The sequence below is a fragment of the Acinonyx jubatus genome, chromosome A3, assembly GCF_027475565.1.
Source record: "Acinonyx jubatus isolate Ajub_Pintada_27869175 chromosome A3, VMU_Ajub_asm_v1.0, whole genome shotgun sequence".
NCBI lineage: Eukaryota > Metazoa > Chordata > Mammalia > Carnivora > Felidae > Acinonyx > Acinonyx jubatus.
Window position 1 is genome coordinate 108201933 of NC_069388.1, and position 21155 is coordinate 108223087.

The window sequence follows — 21155 nt, forward strand, 5'->3', positions numbered from 1 at the left end:
AATAATCAGACTTTTCTTCATTTCAGTGTTCTATTTATTAGTATTGACTCACTATCATTACAGAAAATTCTTCTGCAAAAATTACTGTCACCCGAACCCACGAAACGGCCTCATGCATCTGAAATACTGGAGACTTTGAAGGAGTGGAGGAATGTAAAAGAGAATATGAAACGAAGCACATGTTAGAGCTCTTCTAAAAAAAGTATCCTGCCTTGGATATTCAATTTTTCTATAACTGTCTAAATTCTTCTAGGGACACCGATTGGGTATTTACCTTCTATTTTTATTTTCCTCTTAATTTTTCACTAAATTTTAAGAAGGTTTGAATCTTTTTTTTTTTTTACTTCAAAAACATTCAGACACTTTTCTTTTCCTGAGCTTATCTTCTTATTATAAACATAGGGGAGAATATCTCTCAAATTTTTAAAATATTAGCAAATCAATTAATATTCATTAAATGTCCACTGTTTCTAGGCCAAAAAATATGAGATCTCTCACTGTTTGAAATAGCTAATTTAGAGAAATATGGTACTCATAAGAAGATAAGTGATATACAATCACTTTGGAAAACAATTTGGTATGATCTGGTAAAGTTGAAGGTGTATATACCCTCAAAGCCATCAGTTTGGTTCCTACATGCTTGCCTACCAGAATGTTCATAGAAACCTTGTTCATAACAGCCAAAAGAACAAAAAACAACGTACATCACAAGAAGAATGGATAAACTGTATTTTTTCATACATTGTAATACTATATAGCAGTGAAAATGAACAATTATATAGCTAGGTGCAATAACATGATACATCTCTGAGGAACATAATGTTAAGCCAACAAAGCCAGTTACAGAAAACATATACAGAATGATTCTATTTACATAAAGTTGCAGACCACGCTAAATGAAATACTTTGTTTAGAAATCCAAACAAATGTGGTAAAACAATAAAGGGAAAGAAAGGAATAAGAAATTCTACATTTTGATGGTGGTTTTCTGAGGAGGGATGGAAGTGGTGTGATAGGGGAAGTAAACTTCAGAGATAACAGTTCACTTTGTTTTAAGTTTATTTACTTTGGAGAGAGAGAGAGGAGAGAGAATTCCAAGCAGGCTCTACACTTACAGCATGGAGCCAGATGTGGGGCTCGAACTCCTGAGACATGAGATCATGACCTGAGCCGAGGTCAAGAGTTGGATGCTTAAGCATCATGACTGAGTCACCCAGGCACTCCTCACTTTTTTTGTCTTAAACCAGATGTTGCATTCACTACTGTTTACTGTGTACTCTTTTTATCTTAAATACATTTTGTATCTATTAGAACAAACACTTTAAAGAGATAACTGTGCTAGAAGGCAGTAGGTAAGCACAGAGAAGAATCAGTCTGGAGAAGTTTCCAGGAGATCACTTTCTACTGAGGTATCATGGCATACGGCTTAGAAGTGGCATTCCAGTGAGACTTCTAAGTAGGCTAGGGATTTAGACAAGTAGTGAGGAGCAAATATGGGCAGGAGTCTGGACAAGAGCCATGGCTTGAGTTCTGGAAAAGATATACCTAAGAATGTTGGGTATACTTTGTTTCCCTGAATTGCTGGAGAGAATACCAGAAGATAATTTGGGTGACATCTTGGAAAAAAACCTGAGGGAAAAAACCTGTCATATAATTTTACAGTTTTTAAAGTGAGCCAAGTTTAGGCTAGGCAGAAAAGTCACAGAGAAAGGCTATTATGAAGGCTATAGCTATTTCTAAAAAGTTATTGAAAGCAGTTAATATGGTTTTCAACTCTCAATGCAGTATTTGATCAAGGCAAGGTTTATCAATGGAGGGTAAAACCATTGGTTGAAAAGGTGTTGGGGAACAAGATCTTCAAAGGATTTAAATATAATCCCACAGATGATATATCAGTTACAAGGGGGAAAGGGAAATGTACCTTTACAATGGAAAGACCTCCTGGTCTCCTTAATAACCATGTGATTAAATCAACATCACTGAAGGTGGGACTGACTACCTAATATTATGCCTCTCCTGATGTAAGAGTTATGTACTATCACCTATTTCGTTTTCTTGCCAAAGCATTTAACTGGAACTCAATCATGAAATTATTAGACAAATCTTGAATTAAGTCATTCTATAAGATAATTACCTTGGGCTTCTCAGAAAGTCAATATCACACACAAAAAAGTAGAGGAAGTATTCTAAATAGAGACTAGAGAGATATAATGACCAAATGTGATACTTGAACCTTGATTGTATCTTGGATGTTAAAAAAAAAAGAGATAAAAAAAAAAAAAAACCTGGAGCGCCTGGGTGGCTCAGTGGGTTAAGCGTCTGACTTTGGCTCAGGTCATGATCTCATGGTCCATGAGTTCAAGCCCTGCATCGGGCTCTGTGCTGACAGCTCAGAGCCTGGACCCTGCTTCAGATTCTGTGTCTCCCTCTCTCTCTGCCCCTCCCCCACTCACACTCCCTCTCTGTCTCTCAAAAATAAATAAACATTAAAAAAAAACCCATCAAATTATAAAAGACGTTTTGGGGACAGTTAACATTTGGGTATGGACTGCATATTAGATGGCATTATAGAATAATTTTTAACTTTCTTAGGTGTGATAATGATATTGCAGTTATGCAGGAAGAGGTCTTATTCTTAGGCAGTGAATGAGGAAATATTTAGGGGTGAAGCAGCATGATAGGGACAACTTTCAAATGTTTAGTGAAAATCACTTTGTATGTGAAGGGAGAAAAAGCAAATGGGGCAAAATGTTAACAACTGAATGACTGATAAATCCAGGAGGAGGATAAAGTTATTTATGCACATATGTGATTTAGCTTTTATATATACACATATACATAGATAAGTGTGTGTGTGGGGGCAGCTACATCATTTGGGACCCAGTGAAATGAACACATGGGGACTTTGTTCAGTAATTAAGCATGGGTCACTTCTTGAATATGGAGCTTTGTACAGCTGCACAGGTTCCACAGCCGTAAAGCCAGACATGTGTGAAGATATATATGTATACACACATATATACGTGCACATGCATATGTATCTGAGATGAAATGTTTAGAAGTCTAAATACCAGCTTCTCCAAGACTCAAATCATCCAGGACCCTCACTAGAAACAAACTCACAACATCCATTCCCTACTGGAGTGTCCACCATAACTTGAGGTTCCTGGCATGTTAACTTTTCATTATGGAATATTGGAATTCATTGTGGAATATTTCATTATGGGATATTATGGAATATTGAATGATTCTAATATTATTCATATTTAATTTAATAAATTTTATGTTAAAGCATACACAAAAACAGAATAATGAAACTCTATGTTTCATTCATTATTCAAATATCAATATTATGCCTTCTTTGTTATATATACCTCCTTCCTTTTTTTTTTTTAATGTTTAATCATTTATTTTGAAAGAGAATGAGCTAGCTTGTACAAGCAGGGCAGGGGCAAAGAGAAAGGTAGCGAGAGACTCCCAAGCAGCTGTGCACTGTCAGTGCAGAGCCAGACATGGGGCTCGATCTCATAAACTGTGAGGTGACCTGAACCAAAATCAAGAGTCAGATGCTTAACCGACTGAGCCACACAGGTGTCCCAACCCCCCTTCCTTTTTTAAATTTTCTTCTACTGGAGTATTTTAAAGCAAATCTCAGTCCTTGTGTCATTTCACTTGTAAATACTTAAAAATGTATTTCTGACATAAGATCTTTTGAATTTTAACAAAGCCATGATACATTGTCATTCAACAAAATTAATATTTCCTTGATGGTTGTATAGTAACCAGTCTGTGTTCAGTTTTCTTCACAAAAATATATTTTGGCCAGTTGTTTAAATCAGGATCCAACATTGCATTTAGCTGATGTCTCTTTTGCTTTGTAACATTTACCCCTGTTTTAAATTTCTTTCCTCTTGCCATTTATTTAAGGACGGAACTAGATCATATATCCTGTGGAATTTCCTTCATTCAGGACTTGACTGATGGTATCCCCATGGTGTCTAGTTAGGACTAGAAGCTTGATTTGATTCTGGTTCAAGTTTTTTCCCCAAGAATACTGCATAGATGATGGTGTATACTTTCCTTGACATCTCTTCAGGAGTAACATAATGTTTGGTTGTTTCATTTTCAGTGATCTTAAGATTGATCCGTGGGTTCTGGTGGTGTAATCTACTATAAAGTTTCTTTCCAATCTTCCACCTAATGGTTGGAGATTGTTGTTTGGATCCATTATTTCATTAGGGGTTGCAAAATAGAGATTTTTGGATTCTGTAATCTTTATCATCTGTGGTTATTCTATAAAGAACTTTCTTTAAAGCAGAATGGAATAGATGGAATAAATATTTTAGAATGAGTTGGTGCCCTGGTAACCCCCAAAGGCAACAAATAAGGCTTTCGTTTTTTGAGCAGCGGTATGACCCAGCCAGCTCTTTGAAACAGTTGTGTTTAGAATGGGTTGGAGCAGGAGGAGACTATATTTGAAAGACCAGAAGGCTGAGAGGCTAAGACGGCCTGAAAGATACTGGGGACAGAACCAAGAGGAGTCGGTGACTAGTTGTGAGGATTAAGGAGAAAGTACCGCCAGAGATTACCTCCAGGTTTGTTTGAAGGTGAGTAGCCAGATTAGGATGTAGGCTTCAATAGGATTAACCCCCAAAGAGCCACACATATTTGAGAGATATTTTGTGTCACACTTTTATCTATTATACAATTTTTCGTTAGGATTTAAGCCAATAGGAAGGCCACCGCACATCTGTCCACGTGATGAGGGGAGCACGTATGGGGTGTAAAATGTTAGCTCTCATTTGGAGATGCTGTTTGTGTTGCTGCCAGAATATTGAGGTGAAGAGGTCGAGCAGACCGTGGAAAACACATGAGAGAGAGGATGGATTCATACACAGAGTGATGTGTATATTATCTGGAAGTAACCCCTGAGGCTCAACTTTGAATCCAGGGGAGATTATGCAGAGGAAGGCAGACTAAGGAACAAAGTATGGCAAACACTCCATTTAGGTATTTACTCTTTATATCTAAATGTCAACCCTGTCCTTGACGTCTGTGTGATTCTCTATCTGTAACTATGGCCTGTCCCAATCCTGCATGTCCTCAGAACAGTCTCAGATGAAGGGACTACAGTTGATAGATGTACAGTGTTCTCACTATTGGTTTAAACTCTGACTAAAAACAGTAGAAGAGATAAAACCGTGAGGCAAATACCTCTCAAATATGTGTGACTCTTCAGGGGTTGAGACCTGTATTAGTTTTCTATGGCTGCTTTGAAAAACTACCACACACTTGGGGGCTTAAAACAACACTCATTTATTCTCTTACACCTCTGGAGGCCAGAAGCCTGAAGTGAGTTTCACTGGGCTAAAGTCGAGGTGTTGACAGGGCCATGTTCCTCTGGAGGTTCCCACTCCATGACCCATGTTCACTGACTTACTTGACTAAGCTCCTGCCACACAGGTCAGCTGTGTTACCTGAATAAGGTTTTGCACTCAATGGCTCTCAACTACGGTTTCTACCTAAAATCTCCTTCTTTTTTTAATAACAATTTTACTGAGATAGAATACATACCATACATTTCACCCATTTAAACTATACATTTCAGTGACGTCATGTATGTTGAGAGTGCAACCATCACCACGATGTTATCTTTTTAATCTTTAAATTTTTTTTTTTTTTTTTTTTTTTTTTTTTTAGAGAGAGAGTGCACAGAGGAGGGCAGAGACAGAGAGACAGAGAGAATCCCAAAGAGATTTTTTTGCCCAATCTGGACTTTCATTTAAATGGAATCATACAATATGTGGTCTTTTCCATTTAGCATAATGTTTTTGAGGTTCATCCATGTTGTGGCATGGACCAGGACCTCCTTCCTTTTTATGGCCAACTAATAATCAATTCTATGGCTCTATCACAATTTATCCATTCATCAGTTGATGGACATTTGGGTTGTTTCCACTTTCCTGCTATTATGAACAATGCTACTATGAATATTCATGTGCAAGTTTTATGTGGATGTATGTTTTCATTTCTCTTGGGTAAATACTGGGAGTGAAAGTGCTGGGTTATATTGTAACCCTTTCCTCATAACTTCGCGTATTGAAATGACATTCAGAATCAAATTCAGTGTGACTTCATCATGTTCCACTGTCCCCCACCCAGAATGGAACAGTTTCCTAGTTCTGCTCTTGTCCAGTGCCTCAGTATTATGCTTACCAATTTGCCTTGGGAGCTCAGTTTTCCCTGTGTGGCTCTTTCGATGAATTTCTGGAAAGCAGGGACAGGCTCTCTCATTTTTGTCTACCCCAAGGCAGTGAGCCTACTGATCTGCATAAAGCAGGAACTCTGTAAATGCTTTTGAATCGGTGGGAAATAAAAGTATTAAGGATTTCATATGCTTGATCCTACAAAATGTGTCTAATACTAAATAATAATGTTCACTTTCAAATTTCAACAGTTAAATGGCAAATAACACTAAAAAAAGGGGTATTTAAGGGAAACAAATTTTGTACATTAAAGTCTATTCATTTTGAATTGTAGAAGCTCCAGTATTTTGGATTTATATTTTAGGAAAATGAAAGACTTTAGAAATTATAGATTGGACTTTGAAAATAAACAAAGCACTCAAAAAAAAAAAAAGGAAACAAAGCACAATATAAATAAAAGTAAATGACAACACGACATATTATGTTTCAAATTTTACATAAATTTCACTGAAGCAAATTCAAATTCCCTAAAGCAAATTTAAAAATTCTAATGTTTTGCTTATCTTGGTTTTCATTATTGTCTAGTTTTGAAATCAGTAAAGGCTTATGTTAATAAAAGTAAATTTTTACTCATATTGGAAGCCTGTATTTTTTTTTTAAGTTTATTATGTATTTTTGAGAGGAAAAGAAAGTACAAGCAGGGGAAGAACAGAGAGAGAGGGAGAGAGAATCCCAAGCAGGCTCCATGATGTCAGTGCAGAGCCAGATGCAGGGCTCCATTTCATGATGACCTGAGCCAAAATCAATAGTTGGACGCTTAACTGACTGAGCCACGCAGGCGCCCTGGAAGCCTGTATTTTTAATTGTCAATGGATAAGAATAAGGAATGTTTCCCATTCTCCAAGGTAAGCCTAGTTTTAAGCCTTGACCTGGAAATGCGAACCACAAATCTGGTGGAGTCATGGATTCTATCAAAATTATTCCCATATTCTGAGCATGAACGTATTAAAAATATTCTTGGCCATTAGGCAGGTGGATGGTTGTCCCCACAGTCAGTAGTAGAAAAGGAAGCTGGTGACTAACTCCATTCCATCTGAAACAACCCACATGGCTTTGGGAATGACTGCATGGATGGCAGTATACTGGCTGAAATGACGGGAGAGTATCTGACTGTAATTCCCAGGAAAGATGAACTCCTTTGTTTCAGCTATTAATACAATTTTATTGTTAAGTGAAAAAGTAAATATTTAATACTATTATACAACAGTATAAGCTCTAGTATTTTATATGTGTGTTTATATTCATAAAAATAATGCTTCATTTTCTGGAGGCCCAGAAGTTAACTAGTGTAGTGATTCTCAAGTTTTGCTGCATCTCAGAGTCAAAGGTGGTCACGCTCAGGCCACAGTGACCAATTACATCAGAACCTCTGCCGATGGGAAACTGTCAGCGCAGAGCCTGATGTGGGGCTTCAACTCACGAAATTGTGATGATGAAGAGTCAAACACTTAACCGACTGAGCCACCCAGGCACCCCTTGTATTATCATTTTTAAAGCTCCCCAAGCTAAACTTGAGAACAAATGGATTAGGTTATATTAGGGCAAAGGCTGATACAAGTTGTGCTATTGATTATCTTAACTTATGCAAATACAGGTTATGCTTTTGCTCTGTTCTTGTGTATACTGTTTCTAAAAGAAGAGGCTGATCTCTTGCTCAGTGGTACTGAAAGAGAGGTTAGCTATAAAACTGGATCCCCAAGAATGTAACAGTGCTCTGTATTTAACCTGTAGCATTAGTCCTAATGCACAGGTGCTTATCAGATGTATTCTTAGCACTTTATACAAATACAGATATCTAGAAACTACCCTAGACTAGCCGAATCAAAATCACTACGGGTGGTACCTGAGCTTGTGAACTTTAAAAAAAGTTCAGGATTTTTGATGCCCAATTTTGTCTGAAGATATCTAGAGGTGTGCTACATGGTATGTCCTTAGCTATATGTGGTGACATTATAGAGAAGCAGATTTTAGAAAAATAACTTTAAAAATCACTTATAGCTACCCAGCAATGGAACAATCCATTTTAAGGCAGTGAGTTCTCTGTGGCTGGAGAAATAAAGGCAGAGGTTAGATTGCAAACTGCTGGGAATGTTGTCCAAGGGCTCCCAAATTTAGGAAGTACTTGGATAACCTGATAGTTAAGATTACTTCCAATTCTAAAGTTTCTTTAGCTAAAACTTGCAATCTTCACTTATAGTGGATATACACACTGTCATGAAAACTCATGATTTACCCACAAGTATCATAATTATTTTGTTTCTGAAATTGGCTAGAATGAAGTAGTGTTAATGGAACATGGCCTGACATCAGTCTTATTGAGGGGGATGCTTTTCCTTCCTCCTATCTGCATGGAGGGAAGGGACTTTTTCTTGCTCCTTGGGAGAGAGAAGTATGGGAGCAAGCTCTGTGAACCGTCATTCATTCCCTCTCAACAGAGAAGTGTCTTATCTGAGATGTGATTTTAGGAGAAGGAACTTAGCACGTGTGGCCCCGCCCCTAGTGGGTCCTCTCTCCTTGAAAGCTAAATGCTCTCAGAAGGCAAAGGTAGGCTCCATCCCCGGCAAGGCAGAGGTCTGCAGTTGTGTCCAGTCAGGGAGATATTTTAGGGAGCCTAATAGGAGAACAAGTCAACCTTGCTCTCTATCTCAACGTCACTGATAATAAAGCTGACATGTTGATCTCTCTCTGACTCCCATGTCTTACTTCTCACTTTGTTCCAAAGTGAAGAGAGGAATGAGGGAGTTACCTATTGGTGTCCTTGAGCCCCATAGCATCACAACAGAGTCACAAATTGTGTTTGCCCATGTCTATAACACTTGCGTTCTGAAACAGCATTGTTATTTTTTTTTTGAAATCAATGAACAACTATAAAGTACAAAGTGCTTCTAAAATCACAAAAAGAACAAAACATATAAAAAGGCCCTCTTTCTTTAACTGGCATAATTTGGGAATTCTAACTGCTCAATTGTTTATTTTTAGAAAACAGTAACATTTTCCAAGTTTCTACTTTATTGAGAATAATCTTAGTCATGATCTGCAGAAGTTGGTCCTGGGCAATTTGAAGAGAGGTCTTCTTTATCTGTAATGTATGTGAGGAAAATAAAAGATTAATACTAGTATAGTAAACTACTCTAGAAAATTAGTTCAACATAACATGTAAACACATGTAGCTGTGTTTGCTACTTACTGAGCTAAACTGGGAAAAGATACAACCATAACCAACAATTCTTTACTGTCAAGTGTAAAGTCCTTAAATTCAAGTTAACAGGGCCAACTTGGGGAGAATGTGTTAGAAGGGAAAGTGCTTGGCCCTATAAGGTATCTGGCAAATTTTAAACTCATTTCTTTCCTTATAATAATAAAAAAAAAATGGAGTGGATTTCAGTATTCTGAAACAATATTCTATCTACATAAAAGCTAATTCTAAAAATCTGAAATATCTTGCAAGTAATGCAGCTGAAGAAAGAATCTTTAAAAATAAAGCATGAAAAAAATTCATCCTCAAGTAACTAAAAAATTCTTCCTTTTGAAATAGAGAACTGAAAAATTCCCTTCTGCACATTTAGTTTCTGAAAAGGCCTCAATTATTTCTATATGTACCACTGCTTTAAGACATTGACCCCACACTGCCATTTGGATGAAATAAGAAATTTCCATTGTCTATGGGAAATGTGACTTACACACACGTGCACACACACACACACAAAATCAAAGTTAAAAAATCAAAGAGCATTTGTGTTCAATATTTTTAAAAAGTGCAAAGTATCCTCTTACCTTCATAGGCTGTTCCACACCAAATACAATACAGATGTTCTTCTCTTAAATAACCAGTCAATATTTGTAATTTTTCCAGTACCTACATGTAGGACACAGGCACATTAATAGTTCAAATTGAACATAATCTTGGTATTCTGGTCTCTTGGATCCTGCCAAATAAGCCCAAGGCCATAAATCTTCTGCTACTCTCTTAACCATGTAGGATAGGTATCAAGGGAAGAATATATTAGAACGTGTCCCAGTTTACCAGCCACCCTGATATTTTCACATGTTTGACAGACACAAAGAGACCACTTGTTAACATTTGGAGAATACATTTGGGCTGGCTCTTATTTTAATCAGGATCCTTTAAAAACCTCCCTCTACTTCAAAGAACCTACCTTCCCAGATGGAATGAGAGTGAACACTGCCTCCCTTTGTCATTAAAGTTCTCATCAATGGTCTCCCAGTTAAGTGGAACACTGGTTTTTCAAATTGCAAATGTTTCCTATAAAATTCTTACACACAAAAAAACACAGAAATGGGATTCCTTTCTTGAATAATTTCCACTTCCTTTGAGCTGTGTCTTTTTGCTTTGTTTATGGGTGGAGGAGAGAGGTATTCATTAGAATCACTTCCTGAGGTTTAACAGGCTACAAAGTAGAAATTAAGATAATTTATATTTGTGGCTCATCTGTCATCCAAACTGAAGCTGAGAGTGTAAACCGAAGCTAAAGGAAGAAATTATATAATGGTTTGGGGTCAATAAAATAACCCTATAATATAGTAGTTCTCAACTAGAGGTGATTTTTCCCCTCGGGGAAATTTAGCAATGTCTGGAAATATTTTTGATTGTCACAAGGGGGAAGTGCAACAGGCACCTGGTGGGTGGAGGCCAGGGATGCTGTTAGAACAGTGTGCCCCAACAAATAATTACCCAGCTCAAAATGTGAATGGTACCAAGGCATACACTTAAGACACCCTGCTCGAGGAACTGGTACCAAAACATACACTCAAGTCTTCACTCTTATATTCATCTTCATCGTGTTCTTTTTCTTCCTCTTCCTCTTCCTCGGTTTCCACTTCAAGCCCCAACCAGTACCATGCTTCCCTAGGAACCTGAATATTCTGAAAATAAAGAATTATTCCCAATTAAACACAGCTAACCAGAAGACGATCACAAGTACGTTCATATCGACATGGATTCTTTCTTTCAATGAAATATTTACTGATTGCTGCTTCAAAAGTAAAGCCCTGGGCTGTATGAACCATAGGGATGAAGACTCAGTTCAAGTATTGTCCCCCAGTGGCTGCCAGTCTATTAGGGAAATAAGCCATGGGTATACATATCTTAATGGGAATAAAATAACACACATAAGAGGGATGTAGGTGAGGGGATGGGCATGAAGGAGGGCACTTGTTGGGATGAACACTGGGTGTCATATGTAAGAGGTGAATCATTGGGTTCTACTCCTGAAGCCAAGACTACACTGTATGTTAATTAACTTGAATTAAAAAAAAAAAAATCTCATGAGATTTGGTTTTAGATCTCGCGAGATTTACTTGTACAGCACGCACACACACACACAAACTACACATCAGTTAGGAAAGTGTCATGACGCAAAATAAAGTGCTATGGGAATACAGAAAAGTGAGAGATTGCTTCCAGAGATCTATTTACATAGAAGGGAAATGTTTTAGAGACTTTAATTGAAGTCATTTTATTCTAATGGAAAGATCAAAATAAAAAAATTGCAAAATGAAATACAAATAAAACCAAAAACAGAATTTTAAAAACAGCCAAAATATATAGTAATCTACCATGATTTTACTAGTTAGGGACACAAGAGGTACTGAAGATGGACTAAAAATAGGCTATTCATCAAATATTCTGGTGGACAGAATTTCCACACACACTAGCTCTGAGTCTCCAATATCCAAATAAAGCAGAGAACGATTAAATATAAAAATGTTATTTGAGCCTTATTGGGTGATTCAGACTACTCCGGTTCCTGCAGCGACCAGGTCATCGTCATGAGTGTCAACCATCAAAGATCAGCCCTGCATGTTAAATGAAAGCTTTAATAGGTAGCGGGCTAGATACCACAGGCCTGGAGTTTCTTTTCTTTCTTTTTTCCTAATTACGTGGCAAATCACACTGGGCGCCGAAAAACCTTTCCAAACGGAACACAGGTGAAAGGCTTGCCTTCTGAGTATCCAACTGCTGGCAGGCTCGCTGGCTTCTTCTAAGGTCCCCTTCCAGCTTCACTTCATCCTGCTTATGTTTCAATCGCAGTCTAATCGAAAGAAAACAATAGTCTACCGAGAGTCTGCCCTCCCTTTATCCATTTAAATGCCCAACTACCAGAAAACATCACAACAAACACGGGGTAAAACCCAAAATAGCTCAAATACCAAGTGTTACCGAAACTGCTCTGCGGCTTTTTCTTCGGCTTGGGTTTTCATGTGGATCTTTCTCCTATAGTTTTCTAGTTTTTCCTCTGCTTTCCGCTTCAGTAATGCCTCATGACCAATGCCACTTTTCCCTGTTCAAAGAGCAAACTGCTTTAGAACCTGATGACTTCACACTTCAAAACACGACCTCTAACCAGGTGCAAATTACACACAATTCTGATTTGAGTACAATCACTCAAAATCATTTGACATGAAAACACTGGAGATTTTTTTTTCCTAAACCCAAACACACAATTTGAGTTTTACAAAGATCATTAGTCTGACTTAATGAGATAGTCACACAATACAAAATTCCTTAAATTGGGAAAACAGTATCAACTATCATACTTCCATATAAATATAATAACCAAATAAAATATGTCTTTTTCTCCTTAATTCATCCAAAGTCTTAAGAAAAACATTGAATGGATAAGTCTGTCTCAGAATACTTTCAGTACATTCCTTTTTTTTTTTTTAATGTTTATTTATTTAGAGACATAGCACAAGCAGGGAAGAGAGGGAGACAGAAAGAATCCTAAGCAGACTCTGCACTGTTAGTGGGAAGCCTGACACGGGGCTCAAACTCACAACCTGTGAGATCATGACCTGAGTCGAAATCAAGACTCAAACGCTAAACTGACTGAGCCACCAAGGCACCCCTTAGCACATTTCAATGGGCAAAAAATAGCTTTGCATTTTTAATGGTTATGATTCCCCCCCATATTTTTAGGATTTAAATTTTATTTTATACTCAAACTGTTATTTTTAGTTTAAAATATTGAGAAGTTTAACTAAGAAATATTTTACTGGGGGCTTCCTAGGATAAGAACTGTAACAGTGCTACCACAAAAAAAACCCATTTAGTATGCAAGTTTATGTGCTAGATCTAAGCATAAGTTATTATTACTGGTAAATATGCTCAGAAATAATTATATACCTGTTTTGACGTTGAGAGGAATTGGTTCAACAATACCACCTCCTAAGAAAAGAGAACAAAACACACACATGACTTTAGAACTTCTTCCTCAAACTACAGGTGAGCGTAGTATGCAGCTTTACAATGTTCTATACATAACCCTTCCAGTTTCGATGCCATTTGAAATTGAAATCTGAACATGAATACTCTATAATCAACCACCTCCCTTGCCTTCAAATATCTACTCCTCAGTAAGACTGACCCACAGCCTCCTATGCCATCTGAAGTTAGGGTTTCAGGAAGGGAAAACACTGATATATGTCCAAGAAAGTGGCAGCTTCCAGAGAAAGCAAAGCCTTGCTCGGTGAAGATCAAAGCAATTATAATAAGGAAGAAAAGAAAAATGGCTTACAGAATCTACTATGAATGTATGGCCTCTACACCTTCCTAAATAGGGAGGCGAGAATGGAGCTTCTCCAACCACGCGCTCACTGGGGTACCTGGCACAGGTACAGAGCGAGCAGGGCGGTGTCCTGCCATCATCCTCAATGTTGCTTCACTGTCCTTTGGCTGTTGTACTTCTCAACCCTTCTCTTATCACCATTGTTAGCTGCTGCCTCCGTTGTAAGCCTCGTCCATCCCCACTGTTGGTGCCTTGAAGGCGAAGTGGGGCTGGTAAGTAGCTCTTGATGACACACACTTGTCTAAAGTGGTGTAGGAAGACACCGTTCTCTATATGCTTGTTACACCTAGTAGCTATGTTGCTTTACTTTCTGTGTAGATGGATAAGGAGTCCTCTCTGGCACTCATCAATAGAGCACCATTTGGTGGTTAGGAACCCCTGCTTATGTCCAGATGGAACTTACCACTTTTGCCAAGGGCCTGACCACTTTTATATCCCATCTTTTGGAGCAAAGCAAACCCTTTGTTTTCACAGCCTAGTGCATTCTTCAATCCAATGTCACGTCTTTCTTGTTCTTCTTCTTTTAAACTCTTCTGTCTGTTTTTCAAATTAGCTTCCTGTTGCTTTTCTTCTTTTCGACGGGCTTCTCGGATTTGCCTCAGCATTGGCAATCCTGGTCTGATGTCTTGTCTAAAGAATAATGGAGAAGGTTATTTTAGATGAGGACATGCAGTTTTCTCATAACTTTGCTACTTACTTACCTGACGCTACTTAATATTTCAGGACCACCACGATGACCACCTTTGTTTTCATTGATCTTAGAACATAATCAGTGACCTCTGAGAATGGCTATTTTAGTAAAAATAATGAAAGCTGGTGCCAGATTGTAGGAAGCTAAAGAAAATAGAGAGTTGAAGAAACAGTAATTTTAGACTAATTTTTCTAGGAGGTTGGAAATAATAAAGAGCCAAGCTGAATACGAGCTAGAAGAGACAGTAAGATGAAATAAAGCAAAAGTGTAAACTTGCTTGGAAGAGGAAAATAACAAGAATCAAGGGCAGAAGTCAAATGTTTAGCATTAAAAGGGAAGAAAAGGCTCCTGGTATCTTTGTACAGAAATGTAGGAGGTGTTTCCACAAAGCAACAAAACTGACTTTTCAACTCACATTTAAAATCAATGTCATCACTTAGGAGTCTACATTAATGTCTTATATATATCACTACATGAGGTGTGCAAATTTACTTACTGGACATTAATGAAGGAATCAGACATATAGTCCTCTTCTTCCGCCATGTTCAACTTCATATGGCAAAAGTATCTACAAATCAAAGAGGATAAAGTAACAGCACCTTTTTTTGTTGTTGTTTGGTCGACAATGGAAATAAACCTTTCTCTGGAGCTCTACCACACATTCAAGTGCCTTCTGACATCTTTCTGTGGGAAGCTCTCCAACGACTCGTTCTCTTCCATTCCAAACCCCCGTTATCCCCTAATTTTTTCAAATAAATGTCGCTACAATCTCCCCATTCCTGACCTCGTATAGCCCTCTGCCAATTCTTCCTCTACAATATCCTTCAAAAGCTTTTTTCCTATAGTCGTGACCATTGCTTCAGTTCAGGCATTTCTTTCTCACCCGAACTATTACAACAACTTCCTAATTAGTTTCATTGTGTGTGGCCTCTCCTCTTCCAGTGCATCCCCTACACCCTCTGCAGTGTTTTTTTTTTTTAAAGACAACTTTTTTTTTTTTTTTATTTTTTTTTATTTGGGGCTCCTGGGTGGCTCAGTTGGTTATGCATCCAATTTTGGCTCAGGTCATGATCTCATGGTTCCTGAGTTCTCCTTCAGATCCTCTGTCTCCCTCTCTCTGCCCCTCCCCAACTTGCTCTCTCTCTCTCAAAAATAAAATAAACATTAAAAAAAGTTTAAAGTTTATTTTTTTTTTAGTAATCTTTACACCCAAAGTGGGGCTCAAACTCACAACCCTGAGATCAAGTGTTGCATGCTCTTCCTGCTGAGCCAGCCTCTCCAGAGTGGTTTTATAAAAAACATAAGTCAGGTCATTTAATCTGTCTATTTCAATCCCTCAATAAACTTTACTCTGCAGGCCCTGGAGGACTAGTCACTCTAACACTGTAGCAGGAGGGATCCTTCAAAATCTCACCCCTGACGCTCCTTTAGGGCTCCATATTCAAGTCACATGGGTTTCTCATTGTTCTCTGAACATACACAGACATTTCCTTCCTCCTTGGCCTAAGCTCCCCTCCTTCACGAAACCCATCCTAACCATTCCAGGCCTCTCTCTACAGCACTCCATGTTCAAGCTGTCCACTTGGAACTTGGTATACTTAACATCTCACTTATACGGAGACATTTTTGGGGAGAGTTTCCATCCAAAATAGTTAAAATCATGTAATTATTTTCTCTTACAGGGATAAAATAGTTATCCAAAAAAGCACATCTCAAACTTTATTATGTATATGAATTGCTTCAGGATCTTCTTAAAATCCAGAGTCTGATTCTGAGCTAGAGCTTGAAGTTTTGTATTTCTAATAGGCTCCCAGATGATATCAATGCTTCTGGTCTAGAAGCTAGTTACAGAAGGCAGTCATTTGCTGCAGTACACACAGGCTGTTTTGGCCCACCCACCATCCTTTTCTTTGGGAACCCAACCCTCTGCCCTCCACTGGGTTCTAGTGGAGGGTGGCAAGCTCTGTCTTCTATACTTCCCTGGGCACAAGATGGCCAATTATAGTTCACTATGTCCCAGCAACAGAGGAGGTGATGACCTAACCAGGTCAGATAAGCATGTCTTATGGGGGAAAAGAGATCTCTTCACTGGGGTTTCTGAACAGAGAGTATGTGAAGGTGGGCTCCAAAGGGCCATCTTCCTGGCCATATGAAGAGATCCCACTTGCAGAATGAAGCCAGATAGAAAAAATGGGCAAAGATAGGCCTGACACCTTGCTTAGCCACACCCCCACGGGACACAGCAGCGATAAAAATTAAGCCATGAATGAAAGTTCAGCTAAGCCGTATTAAACTAGGGTTGGTAAATTTCATGCCAGCCACTGCGGTCATACAATTAACCCGAATTAATAGACCCACAGCATAAAGCGTGTTATAGAGGAACCCCTCCCCACCCCGCACTAAAGTTAAATTTTAACTCAGCTGTAAAAAGCTACAGTTAACATAAAAATATGGCACGAAAGTAACTTAACACCTCTGACCACACGATAGCTAAGACCCAAACTGGGATTAGATACCCCACTACGCTTAACCCTAAACTTAGATAGCTAACTAAACAAATCTGTCTGCCAGAGAACTAGCGACAGCTTAAAACTCAAAGGACTTTGCAGTGCTTTATTTTATATCCCTCTAGAGGAGCCTGTTCTATAATCGATAAATCCCAATATACCTCACCACCCTTTGCTAATCCAGTCTGTATACCGCCATCTTCAGCAAACCGTAAAAAGGAAGAAAAGTAAGCACAAGTATCTTAACATAAAAAAGTTAGGTCAAGCTGTAACCTATGAGGTGGGAAGTAATGGGCTACATTTTCTATCCTAGAACACTTTTCCATGAAAAGTCCTTATGAAATTAAGAACCAAAGGAGGATTTAGTAGTAAATTGAGAAGAGAGAGCTCAATTGAATTGGGCCACGAAGCACGCACACACTACCCGTCACCCTCCTCAAGTGACAAAACCCAAAGACAATCTATTCAAACTATAAAAAACACAAGAGGAGACAAGTCGTAACAAGGTAAGCATACTGGAAAGTATGCTTGGGTAAAACGAGATGCAGCTTAAACAAAGCATCTGGCTTACACCCAGAAGATTTCATATCAAACTGGCCATCTTGAGCCAAAACTAGCCCAAATAACCATAAATTCAACTAATGTAAAACAATAAATCAAAACATTTAGTTAATTTATAGAAGTATAGGACCATATAGCCCTAATTATTGTAGCAGTTCTTATCCAAACACCATGAAGCTATTTAGGAGCAACAGCCCTAATAATTGCCCACAGATTAACATCATCAATACTATTCTGTCTCGCAAACTCAAACTATGAACGAGTACATAGCCAAACGATAATCCTAGCATGAGGTCTGCAAACACTCCTCCCCTTAATAGCTGCCTGATGACTACTAGCCAGCCTTGCAAATCTAGCCCTACACCCTACAATTAATCTAGTTGGAGAACTATCTGTAGTAATAGCCTCATCCTCATGATCCAATATTACTATTATCCTCATAGGCACACACATTATTATTACAGCCCTATATTTCCCCTTATATACTAATCACAACCCAACGGGGCAAATACACACACCATATCAAAAGCACTAAACCATCATTTACATGAGAAAATGCCGTAATAACTCTCCACCTACTCCCGCTCCTACTCCTATCACTAAATCCCAAAATCGTTCTAGGTCCTATTTACTGTAAATATAGTTTAATAAAAACATTAGATTGGTTAGTCTAATAATAGAAGTTTGAATCTTCCTATTTACTGAAAAGGTATGCAAGAACTGCTAATTCATGTCTCCATGCATAAAAGCATGGCTTTTTCAACTTTTATAGGACAGAAGTAATCCATTGGTCTTAGGAACGGGGCGGGGGGGGGGGCTGCCTAAGGGGTTCCAGCTTCTTTTTAAAACTCCCCCTTTGTGGGTCCAATACACTTCAACATCATCCATTCGCATCAAGCATAAGGATAAACTTTGTAAAGCCACCATGACGGTGGCTTGGACCACCAGTGGAAGTGGACCACCAGCAGTGGAAGTGGTGAGAAGCGGTCGGATTCTGCGTATATTAAAAAATTTTTTTTAAGTTTGTTCATTTTCGAGAGAAAGAGAGAGACAGAGAGAGAGCAGGGGAGGGGCAGAGAGAGAGGGAGATACAGAATCTGAAGCAGGCTCCAGGCTTTGAGCTGTCAGCACAGAGCCCAACATGGGGCTCGAACCCACGAACCACGAGATCATGACCTGAGCTGAAGTCGGACGTTTAATCAACTGAGCCACCCAGGCGCCCCTGAGCGTATTTTAAAGGTAGAGCTAAGGAGACTGGCTGATGGATGGGAGGCGGCGTGTGAAAGAGCGATGTCAACGATTATGTTAAGGCTTTTGGCCCGAACACCTGGAAGAATGGAGTTACCAGTTAAGAGTGGTTAGACTGTAGTAGGTTTGGTTCGGGTGAAGACTTTTGCTTGTTTTTTCGACATAGAGCAGGCAGAGGCGGTGGCAACAAGAACGCTGCTTCAGACACACGGAGAATCCCATTATACATCCAAGTGGAGAGAAGGGCTAATTAGCTGGACATACAGTAGAAAGGTAACCAAAAAGCCTCAGTCCCCAAACCCCCCCTTAGGGACGGCTGATTTCTCCCTTCTCGCGTCCCGCCCAGCTGCAAGCGTCACAGGCAGGAATGTGGGTGATGGTGTGATAGGTCAGTCACGACCAGCGCACAGACCACCGCCCTTTACCATTCTATCAGGTGTCCCCATCCCCTTACCTGGTAGCTCTATTCGCCCCGGGTCGGCTTGTGAGAGCGCGCGCTGCGCATGCGCCCACCCACCTGCACAGGACTTCTGAGCCTCAGCTCCCACCTGAGCTTCTTAGCGAGCAATCGATTGGAAACCTGCGGCGGGAGGAGCCAGGAGGATGTCGTTAGTGCGCTTGCGCAACACGAGCCTTCCGCGCACGCGCTCTCTTCTCGTTTCCTGCTGGCAGGAGTGCGGGAGGCGGGGCATCCGGGTCTTTTGGCAGCTGCTTCTGGCCCCGGAACTCAGCTGTTCAGCCCCTGCCAGACTAGGAGGTGAGGCCATCCCCGTTGCGGCCAAAGCACGCACGGTGATACGCACACACACCCCTGTCCCCCCGTATGTTTTCAGAGGACTGGGGAGGAAAATCGAATTCGTAGGGAACATTTTTCTTTCTCAGGCTCCGGGCTTGGTTCCGAGCCACTGCCTCCTGTAGTTGACAGCCCTAAGTGGCCCTTGCGAGGCCTGCGGCGGCCTCTTAACATTTCCTCCCAGGCCGGGCGCTGCGCTACGGCGGTCCTCGGAGTAGCCGGGCTAACCCAGACCCGCAGCGCGCGCAGCCTTTGTGGGCTGCATTTCCCCGACCGCCCGGGGTTGTCACTAAATCTTCGGCCACAGGGATCTGGCCTTCCCCGTCCCGTCACCGTAGGAAGACTCTTGTTGGAGACTTCCAGTGTGAGATCTTTATTCCGGGAGTTTTGACGTCGTCCTGGGCCAGGGGAGGGTAAGGGTGCTGTGCACTGAGCCGTGGGCGAGAAAAGAGGAGGGTGGATTGTCAGGCCCAACCGGTGGATGATCTTGGTGCCGTGGTTTTCCCATTCGTGGAATGGGTTAATGACACATGTTTTGCTAGGCATATTGCTTCTGGAATAACGTCTTCTTTGCAATATTTTTTTAAAAAGCTATCTCTATGCCCAACGTGGAGTTCAAACCCAGGACCCTGAGTTCAACAGTCGCATGCTGTACTGGCTGAGCCAGGCAGACGCCCTGTTATTTGCAGTATTGATTTAAATTGTCCTTTTTTCATTCTTCTTCACCAAGCATGACTCATTTATGTTTGTTTTTGTTTTACCCTTGTTCTTTAGAATTAGGTTCTTGGGTTTTGCCTCAAAGAAGTAATGTAAATTTCCCGCAAATGAAATGAGAAGTAAAACCACACTTTTCAATTCTTAGTGGTTGCATTTACTAAGCTTTGACTTTTAACATTAAAAAAAAATCCTTACAAGTATTTCTTGATTTGTTAAGGTGTGACTTTTAAACTTCAGTAATGGAGCTGGCCCACAGTTTATTGCTAAATGAAGAAGCTTTGGCTCAAATCACTGAAGCAAAGAGACCAGTTTTTATCTTTGAATGGTTGAGATTTCTTGATAAAGTATTGGTCGCTGCCAACAAGGTATAGTATTGCTTTTTTTCCCAGCTGGGTTTACATAATGAAGAGTATTATATGTTCATGCTTTGTAAGGGAGCACGCATTATGTTTTGGAAAGGTTGTGGGTCACTTACGGAATTGAGAATATAACACAGTAATAGAAATTTTTGTCTGTTCTTTTTCTATTTTGTGGCAAAACCAGAATCTCATTTGAACCTAGCTCTTTGCCTACTTCATGTCTCTACCCGGACAACTGAATGTGACTGGAGAAAAATATGATTATATGACTTTTAAATTCACTCATCTCCACCTTGCAAGTGGTCCCTCTGCGCTGTCTAGCAATCCCAATATCTTCACTTATCTCTCTGAGGAGTTATAATGGGGTGGCTTTTTTCTGTTTTCTTCTTCCTACATAGTCTGTTTTAGCCTTCTTGCTTTTCAT

The 21155-nt window shown here is 39.6% G+C and overlaps 3 protein-coding genes across 9 annotated transcripts in view; 2 read left to right on the plus strand and 1 right to left on the minus strand.

Moving 5' to 3' along the window:
- The window catches only part of EIF2AK2 (eukaryotic translation initiation factor 2 alpha kinase 2), a 39020-nt gene extending 32179 nt beyond the window's left edge, over positions 1 to 6841 (plus strand). For all 4 annotated transcript variants that reach the window (XM_027033559.2, XM_027033560.2, XM_027033556.2 and 1 more), the window contains one exon: positions 64 to 6841. In XM_027033559.2, the coding sequence (XP_026889360.1) occupies positions 64 to 186 (123 nt within the window). In that variant the 3' untranslated portion in view covers positions 187 to 6841. The remainder of the gene's footprint in view (positions 1 to 63) is intronic.
- GPATCH11 (G-patch domain containing 11) lies at positions 3383 to 19460 on the minus strand. 3 transcript variants are annotated; one of them, XM_015076722.3, is made up of 9 exons: positions 19317 to 19459; positions 15043 to 15114; positions 14259 to 14485; positions 13414 to 13455; positions 12448 to 12568; positions 12229 to 12319; positions 11034 to 11150; positions 10041 to 10122; positions 3383 to 9345 (listed from the first exon to the last, which is right to left on the minus strand). In XM_015076722.3, the coding sequence occupies exons 2-9, from the start codon at positions 15099 to 15101 to the stop codon at positions 9290 to 9292; spliced, it is 795 nt and encodes a 264-aa protein (XP_014932208.1). In that variant the 5' UTR covers positions 15102 to 15114; positions 19317 to 19459; the 3' UTR covers positions 3383 to 9289. The 3 variants fall into 3 exon arrangements, 2 of the variants coding, with proteins under 2 accessions (XP_014932208.1, XP_014932209.1); XM_015076723.3 differs by having other exon boundaries at positions 19380 to 19450; XR_008289587.1 differs by having other exon boundaries at positions 9210 to 9345; positions 10960 to 11150; positions 19317 to 19460.
- A 34-nt stretch (positions 19461 to 19494) lies between these two features.
- HEATR5B (HEAT repeat containing 5B) overlaps positions 19495 to 21155 on the plus strand; it is a 98000-nt gene continuing 96339 nt past the window's right edge. The window contains exons 1-2 of one of the 2 annotated variants that reach the window (XM_015076720.3): positions 19495 to 19619; positions 20590 to 20737. In XM_015076720.3, the coding sequence (XP_014932206.3) occupies positions 20612 to 20737 (126 nt within the window). In that variant the 5' untranslated portion in view covers positions 19495 to 19619; positions 20590 to 20611. Of the gene's footprint in view, positions 19620 to 19641; positions 20069 to 20589; positions 20738 to 21155 lie in introns of those variants that run through there. The other variant, XM_053201024.1, reaches the window with a different exon arrangement.